This window comes from Papaver somniferum, chromosome 1, assembly GCF_003573695.1.
Source record: "Papaver somniferum cultivar HN1 chromosome 1, ASM357369v1, whole genome shotgun sequence".
NCBI lineage: Eukaryota > Viridiplantae > Streptophyta > Magnoliopsida > Ranunculales > Papaveraceae > Papaver > Papaver somniferum.
Window position 1 is genome coordinate 138,508,884 of NC_039358.1, and position 18,856 is coordinate 138,527,739.

The following is an 18,856-nucleotide window of genomic DNA, read 5'->3' on the forward strand; positions in this document are numbered from 1 at the left end:
ACCATTCTAAGAAATGTTGACTTGTTACAGCTTTGTCGGTAAAATTCGATGGGGCAAAATCCGAGCAAATCCTTTGGCTCGTTAAAACCTTGCCAGAAAAATCCGACCGGGATAAAAAACTGGTGGAAGGAAAAAGAGTACAACTCTTGGAGCTTTAAAGTGATGATGGTCGTCATGAATTTTCTCCCGTTGTTGAAACTGTGTTAGGAAAACCATTTAGGAAAAACCTGAGCTTAGAGTGAGGTTGGTCACTGCTAAGAATTGCTTGCTCTGTCAAAGTTCCGTCAGGAAAATCATTTAGGACAAAACCCGAGCTTAGAAAGAGGGTGGTCGCCGCCACAAAATATTTTCTGACAAGATTTACGCCAGGAAAACCACTTGGGATAAAACCTTAGCTCCGAGAAATACTTCCACCATCAAAAATTTGCGTTAGGAAAACCACTTGGGACAAAACCTGAACGCCTGCGTCAGGAAAACCACTTGGGGACAAAACCTGAACGCTTGTGCTAGGAAAACCGCTTGGGACAAAACCTGACCACCAAAATTCAGAATACTGCCTACATCGAAGAGCATGTTGCCTCGTTAAAAACCTCATCTGGAAAACCACGTGGGACAAAACCAGACCAAAGGAAAAGAGTACAACAGACGTTGCCCGATAATGTTGCTGGACACGCATATGCTGCCTCGTTAAAACCTTGACAAGGAAAACCCATTGGGACAAAACCTTAGTGAAGGAAAAAGAGTACAACGCGTTTAAGTCCAGCCTATGATTCTACGAGTTTACTACCCCTGAAGCATGACTTCTTAAAGAGATTGGTGGTGCAAATATTGTATAGCCTTCCGAAAACTGCTTTACCATTTGCATTTTATGGAGGATTGACTGCAGGTCTTGCGCCAAATGCACCACTAGCAATGTACACCCCGCATTTAAATCCTCCATCATTGCACACCAAATTCAGTTTTCCGCTTTAACTTCAGGCATAACAATGAAAGGCCTTTTGTAAACTCATAAATACCGTAGAATCAATTTCAGCCTCTAAAAGTGTAACCTGCAAAACAATAGTTAGAACACAACAAGATAATGCATGCATTATATTCGTATATGGTACTTCTGGACCATAAAGTATTATTTTTACGTACGTATCTGATAGATCGATCACTTCCCATTTTTGGGAATCACATAGTAATGATGTTAATTTTAGTAGCAGAATAAGTATTACCAGTATCAAAAGTTAGATACTCTAGTCTGTGCTAGCATATTCTCGAACTTCTGGCCGAGAAATATTTCAATTTCGACGAGATCTCAAAATTTAGTTCAAGCGTGGATTTTAGCGCTACCAAGGGCTCTTTTTAAAAGACAAAAATGATATCATCGTTTCATCCGAATTTTAACATTATATCAAGAACATAAAATACACAAAGAATTGTTCATAAATTTCTCCTTTTCAAGATGGTGATTATGATTAAATTTCAAGCCTGACGTGGTTCACAAAGTCATGTGGCTGCCTGATTCAGAAAATCGAATCCTTCAAAGATTCAAATATAATCACCAATCATAAAATAAACAGAACTTAAAAGCAAAAGGAAACATAAACATATATATGGTACTTAAAGGAAATAACAAATCTCCATTTTCGTCACCTTCAGGATCGACGAAATATTAATTTCCAAGACTGCACATGGACATAGTCTTTGTGGAAAAATTTCCTAAATATCAGTTACATGTCACTTCAGGGACCACTGATAAAATCCAGCTAGCATTTGTACCGGGTCATTTCTGGGACCGATTAGCTAACCAGCACCATCCAATATCCATATCGTGTCGCGTAATATTCCAACTTCATGTGGAATAATTTTCATTTCTGGAGATCATTTAGCGAAGAAAATTTGAATTTGTGCTACCCCTGTGGGATGCAAGGATTCTTCGCTCTCATAGTACTCTCATTACATTAAAACTCCGAGTACCAAAAATAGAGAAAGAAGCAACGAGACAAGTAATTATCCACTATGAGTATATGAACTCACCGTTGATATACAATTCCGCTAATTAATTAACTTACCCACAAATATCAACTCTTGGCTGATATCTTAATTAGGAAAGAAACAAATTAGCCTTGGTTCGGTCGTTTATCGAACTCATGGTAGAAATATGATTTGGGGAGCAGCCTACCCACGCATGACTAAATGGTGTCCTGCAAGACCTACACTCACCAAAATAACAATCATGTGAGTACAAAATTAGACAAGGCTATATATAATGAAGAAAATAAATTAAGCAGAGAGAAGAAGTGTATGTCTGTCTTCTTTATGCTATCATTTCTCCATTTTCTTCGTTTGGAGATTTGAGCGGATAGCACATCGTTCCATATGTATCTGAGCATCTGTCCGAGAGCGATTTCGTGCTGATAACGTGTTGAATATCCATCATGTTACGGATATAATTCAGTCGATTCAAAACTGATAGAGTAAGTATAAGGCCTTAACTAATTAAGTAATAGCTACAAACTACTACTAGTGCCAACTAATTTGTATGGGCGTGTACTGCTTGATTGTTAATGATAAAGTGAAAGAAAGGTTAAGTGGACAAAATAAATAGAATATGACTGTTCGGCTTATCTATTTCTCTCTTTAAAATGTACTCGTTACACAATGATACAATGACCATTTATAGCCGAAGGGTGAAAATATAATGGTGACACGTAATAGTAACATGTGTCAGAATTACACCAGATTCTTAAAGGTTAAGGAATTAGTTATCCTTATCTAAATCAAAACTAAATCTAGGAAAAGCCTAGATTATCTCGACCGTAAAAATGGTGGGCCATTCCACAAACTGTGTTTACACAATAAATATATATTTGTGTTCTTCTGTTCAAATTTTTTTTAACAGTACTAGGCCACTGGCCGCCTACTGTTATCTCCAAGGTCTGTTATCTTGTGTACGTGGACTGACTTTGTGGCCTAATAAGTAGGCAAAACCCCCCATTGGCATGTGATGTGGTGTGGTGCGGTGGTCTGATAGTAGTACCTCATAATCTCGTATACGTACAACATGGGTGTCTCATGCTACATGTCTAGTTGTGCTAGCATAGGCTCTGCGATTTGGACACGTCTGTACATCCACGTGCCTGAGTTTTTTTTTTAACAAAGAAGAAACTTATATTACAAACTCCAACCTTGAATTAAAGTTAACTTCGCAGCTTAATCAAAGTTTAGTTTTAGTTAGTTGATTTACTGAACAAACTCCAACCTTGAATTAGATTTATGTCGGTTTTTTCTCCTCCCGTCACCTAGTAATACAAAAGATTAGATTACTAATAGTCAGATTTGTCCGTGCATATTGATCTAGAAAAGACCAATACGGTAATCATAGATACAGAATCTAAAATGTTAATTACATACAAACCCACAGTTGAGTTGGTTGTATAAAAGTAGAAAAAAGAAAACTTTAAAAGAAAAGCAAGTCTAATAGCAACCACAGTTTCTAAATTAAGAAAAAAGAATATGTTTATGGTAGTGGGTTTCATTTCATAGTTCACATGTTGCTAAAACACTTAACACCCCATCTCCTGCAACTTTGATTGCAACTTTTGTCAATCCAACCCATCATTTATTTCAATCTTTTACCCAAATTGGATTTAAATACTCAATTCCTCCACTATAAATCATCAACATTACTTCTGAGGGATTCAATCTTGTGTGGGTTTTAAGGAATTTTCATTTATCATTCAAGGTATGTTTGGTTTCTAGTGTAGTGTTTTCCTTGGAATTTTAATCAATTAAGCATATAATTGGGGTATATTGTGTAGAATGAGAAAGAACCCATTCTAGATAAGTTATACAAGAGGAAGAAGAATCAAGTCTCTATCTTACTTTTCTGAATGATGGGTTTTACTTTCTCATTTGTGGTTTAGTTCCTGCTTTTGTTCTTTATTCTACTCGATCCTTGTGTGGGTGCTATCTTTATGCTTGGGATGATGAAGTAAAAAAGTCATGTGCTTTTGAATTTATCCTGTTGAATTCTTAAGAAATATTCGAGTTTCCGACAAGATAATGGTAAATTTCACCTTTATGATTGATATTCATGTTTGGGTTGGTCTTAAATTCTAGTTTCAGTATCTGTGCATCAAGAACCTTAGGTAGAATATAGATGAGGAAGAATTGATTAGTAGTGCACGGGGAAATGTCGACATCCAAATCTACTAGGCCAACTAGTTCTAGGAGTGGTTCTACACAATCCAGGCAGATTGCTCGAAAAGCAGCACAGACTAGTGCTGATGCAAAGCTTCATACTGATTATGAAAAATCCGAACAGACTTTCAATTACTCTTCTTCAGTTGATCTCAATGTCTCAAATGGTGATAGCAACGTCCCTTCTTCTACTATCTCTGCTTACCTCCAAAAGATGCAGAGAAGTCAACTCATACAGCCCTTTGGTTGTTTAATTGCGGTCGATGAGCAAAGCTTCACTGTTCTTGGCTACAGCGAGAATGCATCCGAGATGTTGGATTTGACACCACATGCTGTTCCTAACATTGAACAGAAAGACGCTCTCAGAATTGGAGCTGATGCTCGCACACTTTTCAGATCTTCGAGCGCCGCAGCGTTGCAGAAAGCAACCAATTTCGGAGAAGTGTCTCTTCTAAATCCAGTATTAGTACATTGTAGAAGTTCAGGTAAACCTTTTTATGCTATCATACATCGTATAGCTGTGGGCTTTGTTATCGATTTAGAGCCAGTGAATCCTGCTGATGTGCCAATTACTGCTGCTGGGGCATTAAAATCTTATAAACTCGCAGCCAAAGCCATCTCTAGGTTACAATCTTTGCCCAGTGGAAATATCCCACTTTTGTGTGATGTACTGGCTCGGGAAGTTAGGGAATTGACTGGTTACGATAGAGTAATGGTGTATAAATTTCATGAAGATGAACATGGGGAAGTGTTGTCCGAGTGCAAGAAATCAGATTTAGAACCTTATCTTGGTCTGCATTATCCAGCTACTGATATTCCTCAAGCTTCAAGGTTCCTGTTCTTGAAAAACAAGGTTAGGATGATCTGTGATTGTTCTGCTGCCCCTGTTAAAGTCATCCAGGACGAGAAATTAGGTCAGCCGTTGAGTTTCTGTGGGTCTACACTTAGAGCTCCACATGGATGTCATGCACAGTACATGGTAAATATGGGTTCTGTTGCATCTCTTGTGATGTCTGTCACAGTAAATGATGATGACGATGAGATGGAAACTGAAAAGGGAAAGGGTAGGAAATTGTGGGGGTTGGTAGTCTGCCATCACACGAGGTCTAGATTTGTTCCGTTTCCCTTAAGGTACGCATGTGAATTCTTGGTACAAGTCTTCGGTATACAACTAAATAAAGAAGTAGAGTTGGGGGTTCAGATGCGGGAGAAGCATATTTTGCGCACGCAAACTATGCTTTGTGATATGCTCCTCAGAGATGCTCCTGTAGGGATTGTTACTCAATCGCCTAATGTCATGGATCTTGTCAAGTGTGACGGTGCAGCGTTGTTTTACAAGAACAAATTTTGGTCACTTGGAACAACTCCAACTGAAGCAGAAATAAGAGACATAGTTAGATGGCTAATTGAGTACCATGATGGGACTACAGGTTTGAGTACCGATAGCCTAATGGAAGCTGGATATCCAGGTGCATCAGCTATTCGGAATGAAGTTTGTGGAATGGCAACTATTAACATAAACTCAAAGGATTTCCTCTTCTGGTTCCGTTCCCAAACGGCTAAAGAAATCAAGTGGGGCGGTGCAAAACATGACCCTGTTGATAATGATGATGGCAGGAAATTGCATCCTAGATCATCATTCAAAGCCTTTCTAGAAGTGGTTAAGTGGCGGAGTGTACCATGGGAAGATGTCGAGATGGATGCTATTCATTCTCTGCAGTTGATACTAAGAGAATCGCTGCAAAGTGGAGCAGTGAATGATGTCAAAACAATTGTAACTGTACCAATGGCGGTCGATTCAAAGGTCCAAGGTATGGAAGAACTTTGTACCGTTACAAATGAAATGGTTCGCCTTATCGAGACCGCTTCAGTGCCAATTTTTGCTGTTGATTCTTCTGGTAATGTGAATGGATGGAACTCCAAAGCAGCGGAATTAACAGGCTTGGATGTGCAGCAAGCTATAGGGAAACCATTAGCTCATCTGGTGGAGGCTAATTCTGTTGAAGTGGTTACAAACATGCTCAACTTGTCTCTACGAGGTGAATATTTATTTCCTATTCGCATCCTTTTCTCTTCTTGTGGTCATTAAATGTTGATGCTGTAATCTTCAATTTGTATGATTTGATATGGCAGGCGTAGAAGAGAAAAACATCGAAATCAGGCTCAAATCGTTTGGAGATCAAGCAAATTATGGTCCTGTAATATTGGTGGTTAATGCATGTTGTAGCAGGGATATACAGGAAAATGTCATAGGTGTGTGCTTTGTTGGACAAGATTTAACAAGGCAGAAAATGGTGATGGACAAATACACCCGTATGCAAGGCGATTATGTGACTATTGTACAGAATCCATCTGACCTCATCCCTCCAATATTTATGATAGATGATTCTGGACGTTGCTCCGAGTGGAACGATTCTATGCAGAAATTGACAGGTTTAAAGAGAGATGAAGCCATTGACAAGATACTTGCCGGGGAGGTGTTTGGTCTTAACAAATTTGGTTGTCGAATCAAAGATGAAGATACACTGACTAAGCTCAGGATATTACTGAATGGTGTAATTGCAGGGCAAGATGGTGAGAAAGTGTTGTTTGGGTTCTTTGACAGGCAGGGTAAGCTTGTAGATGCACTACTTTCGGCCACTAAGCGGATGGACGCTGAGGGTAAGGTTACGGGGGTTCTCTGCTTTTTACACGTGACCCAGCCCGATCTTCAACATGCTTTACAGCTGCAGGGCATGTCGGAATACGCTTCTGCAAATAGCCTCCGGGAATTGAGGTATATTCGCCAAGAAATCAAAAACTCACTTAATGGGATAATGTTTACCCGAAGTTTGATGGAGACTTCTGAATTGTCAAAAGAGCATCAGCAACTTATTAAGAGTAGCACTCTCTGTCAGGAACAATTAGGGATGATACTAAGTGATGCTAATTTGGAGAGTGTGGAAGAGTGGTATGGATCTCTTCACATCGCTTTTTGCTTGTATTTCCTTACTATTCATGATAGTTAAAGAATTATTAAATTGATCTGTTGAAAAATGTGAAACTGAATACTTTCCGACATGGCCATCACAGCTACTTAGAGATGAACATTCTCGAGTTCAGTTTAGGAGAAGCGTTGGAAGCCGTCATGATTCAAGGAAGGCCTCTATGTGAGGAGCGACAGTTGCAGTTCATCCAGGATTTGCCTGTGGAAGTATCATCCATGTATTTGTACGGTGACAATTTAAGGCTACAGCAAGTCCTGTCGAACTTCTTAATAAACACAATTCGATTCACTCCGGCATCTAAGGACTCATCAGTTTTCTTTACCGTCATTCCAAGAAAGCAGCGTATAGGGAATGGAGTATACATTGTTCATCTGGAATTCCGGTAATCTTCATTGAAATTCTACGTCAATATGTTGTTTCCTGCTCAATTAGTTTTTGGTTCTGTTTTTTAGAAGACAGATAGCACACGTCTTACTAACGTGCATATGTTAATGTCTGCAGGATTGCTCACTCAGCACCAGGGATTCCCGAGGCATTGATTCAAGAGATGTTCCACCACAGCCAGGGAGTTTCAAGGGAAGGTCTTGGATTATACATAAGCCAAAAGCTAGTCAACATAATGAAAGGCACTGTACAGTATCTTAGGGAACCGCAAACATCATCATTCATTGTTTTTGTGGAGTTTCCTCTAGCTCGCCAGATTGAACCCAGGTAGATATTTCAAAGTTATGACCCAATTAACCGAAAAAATATGCCCAACCATACTCACACTAGCTCGAGCCATTGACAGTGTAACAACAGCTTTAAAGCACAGTAGAGTACAGCTAGATGGGGCCAGAGATGTAAGATATATGTTGTTTGCTTAACATTGGAAGATAGGCCTTGCCCAACTCAACGTGAGGCCAGTTAGGCATGTTTCATTAGGCCAGTTAGGCATGTTTCCATCAAAAGTTGGATGTAATCTAGCAACGGAAGTTACTGTCTAATCTCTAATGGTTTGTGTCCCCCTGTACCTGTTCATATTCAATTCCCATTTCGTTAGATTTCCCTCAGTTTGTCTTCATTAAGTTGCTTGAATAATATCATTAGGCTTTTCTCTGTACCTGTTCCTCATAGACCGTGGTTTATCATCTGTGGTCGCCAGTGTTGTTGTGGTCAATTATCCAAAAACAAAACCCAAGACGTGGTAACCAGTTCTTTCTGAAAATGAATTTATCAGCGCTACTTCACAACCATCATCTAGGCATTCTTTCGAATATTCTTTCGTTAAGGAAATAGTTTGGATGTTGCTTAGTGAGAAACAATACTGCCTTTCCTGGGTAATGTTAATGATTTCCCGATGGGAGAAGAGATCAATGAACCTTGACTTCGCAAATGATTAATATATTTTTAGTAGAAAGATGCCGCCTCTTGGTTAATATAGTATTAACTCTGTAAACAAGTCGATAAATAAAATACAGCTAAAGAGTTGAAAATTAGATTAGTAAACCAATGTTATGTTAAAATGAGAATGGGTGCACAACAAGATAGTATAAGGTGGTTTGCACGTTGAACTGCACGTCCGACCTGAGTTCGTATATAAATGCTCGATGCACCAGTCCGCAACACTATATATTCATCGTCATCTGTCATATTGGAAGCTATATTTCCTTGTGTGTTTGTCTTTGGTGCTCCATATTATTCTGTTTTTCTCTGTTTCTATCATGGGTAACTGCGTATACGTCGACAAAAAGCCCATTAAAGAAGAAGTAGAGCACTTCAAACCCATGGGAAAGAAGATCAAACCCATGGAGGATGAAGTAAATCTCTTCTTCACATCTTGTTCGGAAGGTGACAAGATCAGAGTAAATTTATCGGATGAGGGAGAACTTGCGTTCATTGCCTCAAACCCAATACTACCAGCTTCAATGGGTAAAAAGAGCAGCATTGTTCTTGGTGACACTAGAAAGATTAAGTTCGTGCTTACAAAGAAAGAATTGGCACAGATTCTTTCTAGTCATGGTATTAAAGAATTTGGATCTGTATTTGCTTTCCGGGTCACTGGGAGCAATCAGGCTGAGCAAAACTGGTTTCCGGCTTTGGTTGCAATACCAGAGTAATGTATATCTTGAGAGAAATGAATTTCGCTCACGTTATGCATATTGTCAAGGATGGTCGCATACAGTTGATGGCGGCACTTTAAGTAAGGCTGTTGGTGGCGGTTTCATGTGTCACTAGTGACACCTCTCCTGTGCCCCAAGACCAAAGTTAGTAGCAATTTTAAATGTTTTCCATAATGTCTCCTTTTTCTTCCTTTACCTTGTAATGAGTTTGTAAGGCATGAAAGAGTCCCATTACCTAGAGTTGGGTTTTGGTGGACTTGTAACTGACTTATGTCAGGTTTTTTGATAACTTGTATATAAATTTGAAGTTGTTTGAGTTTTAAGCAGAGCGTAGATCTGAAGACAAACTCAGTATAAGCAATCCAAGCAGCGTTTTATATTTGGAATTCCTGTTTGTAGCTAAGAACTGAACCTACATTGACCCCCATTTAGTTTTTATACATATTCACATCCCCTTTCTCTAACAAAATATTTACTCACATACACGTTACTCAAACTTACGCATATTTAGAGAAGAAAGGTAGACTGCACGACCATCAAACAAGCACATTTAGATTTCCAGGTTGAACTTTTGACTTCTCAGATCCGTTTCAGCTTCATAATGTACTTCTTGATGTCCTGCACATGATTTTAAACAAGGATGTGTGAGGTTTTTAGTACAAAAGCCAATCTAGCCTATAAGCTTTGGCCTCAGGTACTCGTGATAAACACCACAGATGAGCAAGTGTCCTGATAAAGAAATCACAGTCGTAAGATGATTGACTAATAAATCATCAAAAAACCATCAAAATTGGAGACCACAAACTCGTGTGGTGCATGCATTACAAATACGCCAAACAGGTGTTCTTGTTTAGCAATTCACATATTATAAATCTAAATCGTAAATTAAGATAAGAACCAATTAGAACCGTAGATGAAGTGCAGTACATTCCTTTTCTTAAGGGGCAATTAGGGTTTTCGGTTCTGACCTGTAGAACAAGAAATAAGTGGAGATCAAAAACCCCCAATTGCTTTTTCTTTTTTCATTTTCAGTCAGGGTTTTGCGATAGAGAAGAAAGAAAACTAAAAAATCAGAGAGAGTAATGGCGAATCCACAGGCAGTAAACTTTCTCACAGGCTTAGCTAAAGCTGCATTTTCTCTCGGTCTCGGTGCTACAGCAGTGAACTCGTCTCTTTACACAGTTGATGGTGGTCAAAGAGCTGTTCCGTTTGATCGATTCAGGGGAGTTCTTGATGAAACAGTAGGAGAAGGAACTCATTTCTTGATTCCATGGTTACAAACACCTTACATATTTGATATTCGTACTAAATCCCATACTTTCTCATCAGTTTCTGGTGCTAAAGATTTGCAGATGGTTAACCTAACTCTTCGTTTGTTATCTCGTCCTGAAGTACCATCTTTACCCTCAATTTTCAAAACCCTTGGTACTGAATATGATGAGAAAGTTTTACCCTCGATTGGTAATGAAGTATTGAAAGCTGTGGTTGCTCAATTTAATGCAGATCAGTTGCTTACTGAAAGACCTCATGTATCTGCTTTGGTTAGAGAGTTTGATCAAAAGAGCCAAGGATTTTAATATTGTTCTTGATGATGTTGCTATTACACATTTATCATATGGTGCTGAATTTTCTAAAGCTGTTGAACAAAAACAAGTTGCTCAACAAGAAGCTGAGAGATCTAAGTTTGTTGTTATGAAAGCTGAGCAAGAAAGGAGAGCTGCTATTATTAGGGCTGAAGGAGAAAGTGATTCCGCTAAGTTGATTTCTGATGCTACAGCTGCTGCTGGTATGGGATTGATTGAACTTAGGAGGATTGAAGCTTCAAGGGAGATTGCATCCACATTGGCTAGGAGTCCAAATGTTTCTTACCTTCCTGGTGGTAACAATATTCTTCTTGGGTTGAACCCAGGTCGTTGATTCGATTCGGTAATATCTCTTTCTTGTGTTTGGTAGTTCAGTTTTGAGTGTTGATTTATTTTTTTATTTTTTTTGGTTTGTGCTTAATTTTTTTTCAATTGATGGTTGCCATGTCTTGATTGGAGAATTATGATTGGTTTGTTAGAGCTAATTGTTTTCAGTTGATTACCCTGTGTACTTTTAAAGCTATGTTATGATTGTTAATGTTGTTTGGTGTAGTACTACTGGATTATTTAGAGAAGGACCAACATGCTTTAGTACTGTATTAGTGGAAGAATTTGTTTTGGGGATGGAGTGTTACAAATGATTTGTAGTTATTTTTTCTGTTTCATTTATATTGCTGAACAGGATTAGCAGAAGTTCAATTGAAGAACAACCAGGATTTAAACTTTGTCAGAATTAATGTTACCTTTTAGAGAAGTTTGTGTGTTTAATATTTTGTTTGTTATCTTCCATGTTAACCAAGAGTAGTTCTTTTTCTCTTGCTTCCCTCTTCAGTTTCTTAGATTCGATCTCCATGGCTTTTGTCAGTGAATCAATCTTTCTCATAAGTGCCTACAAGTAAATCAAAGAAAACACTGAGAACATGTATGCATAACTAGCTGTAAATATAATCTGACGCCGCACTTATTTTTTATCCTTAAATCTTTACTCTTTACCTTGATTTCTTCCTCTTTGGCGTTCAAAGTGCCATCTTTGTGCTCACAACGCTTTCTTAAATTAACGACCTCTTTCTGTAGCCTGTCATACAGAAATCCTGAAACCACATCTTCACCACCAGCATCTATGCTTTTATTATGTTGTGTTCCGACTTCGCTGCACCCTTTGATTTCTCTTTCTGTTGGAACGGATGCCTCAACATCGATATATGTATCAACAGTTGGATCAGAATTTGGCTTCACTTCTGCATTTTCCTTTTCGGAACTGTCAACGACCTTGCTTCTGGATGCCCATAAGCTCTTTCTCCGCATATTTACTACAGAACCATTTTTCATTTTCAAGCTATCTGCTCGTTTTAGTTTTCCAATAGACTGCGCTGCTTCTGCTCCCACAATTTCCTGCTGTACTTGTGAGCTTTTATTCACATTAACTGGACCCCTGGGCTGTGATGTTGATCTCTTTCTTACTCCGGTGTTATTGAGGAATCCTAAGACATGGTTAGACTTTTCAGCCTCTCCGGAACCACAAGAAGGATTGGATGGATTAGAGGTACTCGGCACATGCTTTAATTCTTCTTCCAGCGTCTTTAGCCTCATCTTTAGTTTATCCTGATGGATGGATGAAATTTTAATATACATGGAAGGTTCCTATAATCAAACAAGATTAGATGATAAGGCGACGAAAACTCACCTTGAGCTGTATTTCAGCTTTAGCTGTTCTTTCTGACACAGCTAGCTTATCTCGTAACCGTTGTATCTCTGCCTAAAAATACAAGAGAGAATTCATGTACCACACAAAGCGTGATTCTTTTAAAGAGAGTACTAGAGCTGAATTTTAAGAAGTATCCATAACACATTAATTGGAGAAAATAGATTCATACAATCATGTTCGAAGGAAACAGATACCTGCAAGAACCTTCGATCTTCAAGCCACTGCTTAACAGGCATAACTTTATCGCTCTCATCCTTCCAGTCATTAGCAACCACAGTTGCAACACGATTTGCCGTGACTTTAGCTCTAGCTAGCTCTCTCTCTAGAATCTTTTTTTCATCCTGGAAAATATGACAACAATCAAGTAATTTGATGCTCATCCCACACCCTTAAATTACAAAGCCTTCTGAAAGGAAAACTAACCCGCATAAAAGTGTTAAGCAAATAAGAAACTTACACTTAATTCAGAAATCTGACGCTGACAGTCACGTACAGCATTGGCAGCTGCACCACCAGCTAGAATCGACTCCTCCAGTTCTACAATAGTTTGGCTAAGCTTCTCAACCTCAATAACCTTTTGCCGGTAAGACTTATCAAGGAGTTTATTTTCTTCCTGCATAACCATTTATGGGCATATTCAAATTTTGTCAGACATTTACACTGAAAGAAAAAACTTTCACCAGAAACAAAGAAGGTCGGGCAGGTGTAGCCTACCTGGCATATCTCAGTCCGTCTCTTCAATTCCATATTTTGATTTTGAACCTCCTCTACTATTAAAGCACGTTCCAAAGCACTTTCAAGTATCTTTTCTGCTTCAAGAAGAGCCAACTCCTTCGACTTAGTAAGACGTTCCAAAGCCTTCTTATCTTCACGAAGTTTAATTATCTGAAAGAAAGCAAAATGATAAGAAATGTCTCATACTGAGCAACTAAATATTGTAAAGAGCTTTAAGAACCTTTAGACAATTTCGTACCTCGTGCTTATACATTTTAATGTCAGCTTCGAGGGGTGCAATGACAGCCTCAATTGGGACCGAATTCTCATCTTTTTGATTTGCATGAACCCTTCTGAGACTTCCTTCTGCGGCAAATTGTGCAGCCAATGCTTCTTTCTTTTCAATTGTCAATTTCTTGATTTCAAGATTCTGCAATCAATTGAATATTGTGCTTAACATTAGCAACTCATTACCCAGCTTAAGCCAGTAACAGTTGTACTAGATTTGACAAGCAATAAAAATTTAGGAACCTTTTGTTCGAGAAGGTTTTCGTATCCACTAAGCTTCTCATCGAGCCTTTTCAGTTCATTGCTCAGCTGACCAAAAAATACACACACATATTAGTTTCTTAAATCGGTGCAAACAACCGAATACGATACGATAAATTTGCGTTTGGCGTTTATAACTCGTAGCTACTTCAACTTACCTCCTCCATTGCCTTGTCTCTCAGAACTTCAGTCAATTTCAAAGCTTTGATTTCAGCATGGGCAACTCCAAGTTCGCGATCTTTTTCTGGCAAAGAAGAATCGTATACAACGTATGGAATCGATTCAGATAAAAGATAATAAAATTTAAGTTTGAAGGTTATTCATTTCTTAAGATACCATGACAACCACAAACCCATATAATGCACACAAGTTAAACTAACAAATAACGAAATGAAACTAACAAATAAAGAAATGAAAAAGAAGACAAATAACGAGAGAAACAGAACCTTTGAGCTGGTTGTCTAATCGATTGAGTTCAATAAGGACAGGGTCTGAAGAAACAAGAAAAGGCTCTTCTCTGTTTGATTCATCAAAACCCACCATTTTTCTGTGCTTGCAGAAATGCAGAAAACTCACAAAAGAAGAAGAAGGATTAAATATAGGAGGGAAAACCAAATTAGTAAAATGATGGGGTTTTCATGAAGTAGACTAGACAGAGAAAAGATAGCGAGTACATCTTTATTAAGGAATTGACCGCAAAGACTGGAAACTACTAATAGAAGATCCTTTCCTTGCTGTTAAGCAACAAAGCCGGCAAAGCCGGTTTCGCTGATCATATATTTAACTGCACCCAGTGGCAAGAATCAGACGGCTGATATTATTCTTACACTCCATTTACATTTTGCAGAGTCCCCACCAAGTTTATTTCGAGGTGGATATGTGTGCTCAGTACTCAACCCCCTTTACAAACATTACCAAAAAAAAACAAAATATGACCAACCGAAGGTCCCAAACACCATGCACCTACAAGACGCATACCACTCAACAAACCCTTATCAACGCCACACTACTGCTTTCCGCCCATTATAAAAACACTAACAACCTTAGGATCCAAACCAACAGAACTACTTTTACATGAGAACCACCGGGACCATGACATGAGTCAAAATGTCACTTGACAAACGATTATGGTGGGCATTTGAGCTCAATATCCCACCTTTTAACTACTAAATTGGTTAGTCAGTCACTCAGTCCAATTTTAATGTATGTTTCCCCTGGGAGAAATAGCGTTTGTAGCTTTTTGTATCGAGTCAAACTCGCAAACAGCTATTCTTATTTTCAAGACCGGAAAAAGTCTCTCACCATGCCGGTCAAATTATACCATGATCGCAATGCGATATTGTTATCACTTACCACCAGTTTATATATACCGTATATATTCCCAGAACGGGTAAAAGAACAGGTAAAATTAGAAAAGTGAATGACCTTTTTTTTTTACACTCAGATCATATTACATTGTGGTTAGGTATAAAATTTTGCTTTGCGATGTAATCTGCTGCAGAATTATACTTCTTGTTTTTTATCAAAACAAAAAAAAAGATATAAAATTTTGGAAATTCTTGGCTTTGGTGTGAACAAAAATCACTTGGTATGTTTGGATGCCCAAAATTCTGAAATTAGTTATCTGAATTTTGTATATTGAGTCCCTCATAGTGCTTCCACCTTCTCCTTAAGCCGTGTTGAACCAACTTTACTCGTGGAAATTTTATAAATCCACCCCCCCCCCCCAAATACCCCTGAGAACTTCACAATACCTCTGAAGGGTATATTTTAAGTTTTCAGAGCATAGTTTTTGGCTTATCTAAAATTATATTAAGTCAATTCAATCTCCGGAGGAGCTTGGGTGGACATTTTCACGCGTCAAGAACATGCTAGTTCATTTTCATTATCCAAAAAAGTACTAGTTCATTTTTATTATCCACTTAAAAAAATACCCTTTCAGGATATTTAAATAAAATGGACAGGGGTATTTGTGAAGGCCTTATATTATAGGGATATTTAATTAATGTTCCCTTAAAACTATTAATGTTCATAGTCACGGAAAATGATTAAAATATAAAAATTAGAGGATATATTACCTCTGACCCATTAAAAATGCATTTTTATCTTTTAAAATTTTGACTTAAAATAGATACAATTTAAAAGAAAAAAAGAAAAGGAAAAGACCCACTTTTATAGGCCGGAAAGGAGTGTTATTTTTGGATGCGGGGGTTTCCATATATGCAAGTTTTATGCTTCGGAGTCCAAGTTTAAGCTAACCAATGAAGCAAGATAAATTCAAATCTAGTAAAAGTAGACACCATTTAGAGATCATCCAAATATTAACATGAAACTTACGTAACTCTATGACCTTTTCAAAATTTCAAAGATATAGGAAATTCAACAACAATTTAAGGATCCAAAGCAACAAATGATGAAAAGTTTATTCAACAATGTGTTGTGAAGAATCTAAGTCTTAAGTAGCAAATTTGCAATGATAGTGTCACTCATCAAGGTAATAATTTGAACACTTTAACTGTTGCCTCAAATCCAGAAGTAGAGCAAAAGAATGATAATGTTGGTGTTCCCGACGAAGGGAGCCAAACAGAATATACTTTGAAGAAAGCTGGTGAAACTTTTGAGCAACAAGAGGTAAATAAACCTTATTCTAGTCGACTTTTAGACAGTGGGAACAGAAACTCAACTCCGGGTGATAAAAGTGACGTTGATAGTGTTTGACATGAAGATAAGAATGTTGCAAGTTTATGTATTTTGAAGAGGCTCGTTAGACAGATTTATTTGAGGGGGAAGGTGAGTTTATTCACAAAGAGGCACAATCAGATGATCAATCTCCTATGCAAGTTAGTCATAGATGCTAGTGTCGATACAAATAGAATTGAAACAAAGTTTCTATGGTCGCTTGTATTGGAGAATATGGTGGTCGAGGAAACTCCTGAAAGAGCAACATTAATCTCTCATTCTTTTAATGGTTTTAACCTATTTCGTACGACTCTAAAAAGAAAATACTAAATTAAAACAAGAAATTTATTTGAAAGCTCCTACAACAATTCCTGAATTAAACGCTTTGGTTGAGCTCGCAGATGTAATTTTTTTTCGTGAATTCTGATTATTTTTTCTTTTCTACTCTTTCTCTTGAAAGTTATGGTTTTTCTGTTTTCTTCGATGAATTCCTCCGAAGGAGTTTTTCATAAAATTTACAGTAACAAAAAAGAATTACATATATAATGGGGATAGGATCAGCTGAAATGGTTATTTTCACATTATTTCAAAATTTCGATGCTAAATTTATCATGAAACCCAAACTACAATGAAATTGAAGCTAATTTTTTGGACATATGTTCCTTGTACAAAGCTCCATACTCAAGCTAAAAATCACTACATTGCAAGATTCCAACTTTCCCATCAACGTTGTAGACGGTGGTTTTTATGCGTCTAGGATTATGCTCATTTTTATAGGATTTAAAACACTCTAATAAAAAAATATCACCGAAACATTAACTTTAAATTCACTATTATTCGATTTTTATAAATAATTTAACACCAAAATTATAAAATAATGTGAGAATAACCATGTTAACGTACGGCTTTTTTTCCTTCTATAATATACCAGTATTTTTTTTTTCAATTTGCAATCATGCAGGATAAGAAAATCCATTAAATTTTAATTTTTTTCCGGACTATCCGTAAAGTTACAATGCAAACATGATTGTAAACATGATTCCATTGCATGGGGGAAAGTGGAGGGAACCATAATGATCAATTATGCTAACTAAGCAACACAAATAGATCATCCGTGACGAAACAGTTTTAACCAAATTTATCATCAAGTTAATTTGTAAAAACTAAAAGAAAAATATGGTTAACATTGAGAAGACACGTTTGCTACTTTTGAATTTGTCAAGATCATAAGTGTGACTAGATAGAAATTCTAAGTTCACTAAATCATAATTTTCATTGCTTAAACTTTAAACCATCCTTAAACCCTATTTTGTCAAGACAAGAGATTAAAACAAAGAAAAAGAGGGATTTGTAGGATTACGATTTGAAGGTGAAGAAACTCGAAATGAACTTCAAGGAATAAGAAAACACAAAACAACAACCAATATGTCTACATCTCAATCTTTCTGGCCGTGCAAGTATTCGACATCCATTCATTGAAAACAAAGGAAAATAGTTGTATGGATTCCAAGCATTAATATATATATATATATATATATATATATATATGCAGTGCTTTGAAGTCTTGGACACGGTAGTAGGACACCAGTTGGCATCCCAAAGCTTGCAACTAAGTGAATTTGTTTTTGAGTAAAGGCGACAAAGGAAAGATTCCACAGTCTCACCAACATCCTTCCTTCATTCATAGTATGGAGATTGTAGAGAAACCATGACAAGAGAACACATCAGCAGCTAAGCTAACCAAAGAAAACTTAAAACCATCAAGAAAACAAATGCTTAATTATTCTTTTTAATTTTTGATTAAGGGGAATGTAACTAAAGTTTTGATGTTTAGTTTATCTACCACTAATAATGCGTTTCACACTAAATAACAATAATTGTTAGTAGTAGTTTTGTGTGAAAGTGATGTTAGAGATGTATAACAAGATGAGATTATGGGTTTGTCTTCGTTTTTATCTTAATTAACAAAACGATTGAATGGTTCGTATTGGTTTGGTGTTAGGTAAGTTGAGATTAACATTCGCTAAACCTAATTGTGTCTTTTGATATTTAAGTGCTATATCCTTCCCTTAAACAAAATGTATCAGTTCTTGGGAAGATAAGTAGATCGCATTATTGATCCGTACGTAGACGTGGATCGGAAAATGACCGTGTCTAGTTTCCAAAACCAACCCACTGAAAATTTATTGTTACCAAGTCCTGAACTTGCAGAGATTATCGAAGAAGATATCTCAGTCCATGTTAAAGAACGATTTTTTTTTAGGTATGATGATTTTTTTGAGGGGATCATGGTTTTATTAGGCCACCTTCCCTATATTTATAAGGGTGTCTTAAAGCATTGAAATG

The 18,856-nt window shown here is 37.3% G+C and overlaps 2 protein-coding genes and 1 pseudogene across 2 annotated transcripts; 2 read left to right on the top strand and 1 right to left on the bottom strand.

The window, feature by feature from the left end:
- Positions 1-3,224: 3,224 nt before the first annotated feature.
- On the top strand, positions 3,225-8,280 carry LOC113302200 (phytochrome C-like). Its single transcript, XM_026551066.1, has 4 exons — positions 3,225-6,230; positions 6,325-7,141; positions 7,264-7,560; positions 7,680-8,280. The coding sequence occupies exons 1-4, from the start codon at positions 4,184-4,186 to the stop codon at positions 7,891-7,893; spliced, it is 3,375 nt and encodes a 1,124-aa protein (XP_026406851.1). The 5' UTR covers positions 3,225-4,183; the 3' UTR covers positions 7,894-8,280.
- Positions 8,281-9,634: 1,354 nt separating this feature from the next.
- LOC113302208 (microtubule-associated protein 70-5-like) lies at positions 9,635-14,542 on the bottom strand. The gene is made up of 11 exons (XM_026551077.1): positions 14,278-14,542; positions 13,990-14,075; positions 13,814-13,879; positions 13,542-13,712; positions 13,283-13,453; positions 13,026-13,181; positions 12,763-12,909; positions 12,548-12,619; positions 11,857-12,465; positions 11,607-11,752; positions 9,635-9,898 (listed from the first exon to the last, which is right to left on the bottom strand). Exons 1-11 carry the CDS (start codon positions 14,372-14,374, stop codon positions 9,877-9,879), a joined length of 1,743 nt encoding a protein of 580 aa, XP_026406862.1. The 5' UTR covers positions 14,375-14,542; the 3' UTR covers positions 9,635-9,876.
- LOC113302214 lies at positions 9,956-11,593 on the top strand (annotated as a pseudogene).
- Positions 14,543-18,856: the final 4,314 nt, after the last annotated feature.

Excerpts from the sequence above, each read along its gene's own strand:
- LOC113302200 (XM_026551066.1), top strand. The coding sequence starts at position 4,184 with ATGTCGACATCCAAATCTACTAGGCCAACTAGTTCTAGGAGTGGTTCT. Across the intron at positions 6,231-6,324 it reads GCTCAACTTGTCTCTACGAG|GCGTAGAAGAGAAAAACATC; the intron begins GTGAATATTTAT and ends TTGATATGGCAG. Across the intron at positions 7,142-7,263 it reads TTGGAGAGTGTGGAAGAGTG|CTACTTAGAGATGAACATTC; the intron begins GTATGGATCTCT and ends TGGCCATCACAG.
- LOC113302208 (XM_026551077.1), bottom strand. The coding sequence starts at position 14,374 with ATGGTGGGTTTTGATGAATCAAACAGAGAAGAGCCTTTTCTTGTTTCT. Across the intron at positions 13,182-13,282 it reads GACGGACTGAGATATGCCAG|GAAGAAAATAAACTCCTTGA; the intron begins GTAGGCTACACC and ends ATGGTTATGCAG. Across the intron at positions 12,910-13,025 it reads GTCAGATTTCTGAATTAAGT|GATGAAAAAAAGATTCTAGA; the intron begins GTAAGTTTCTTA and ends CATATTTTCCAG.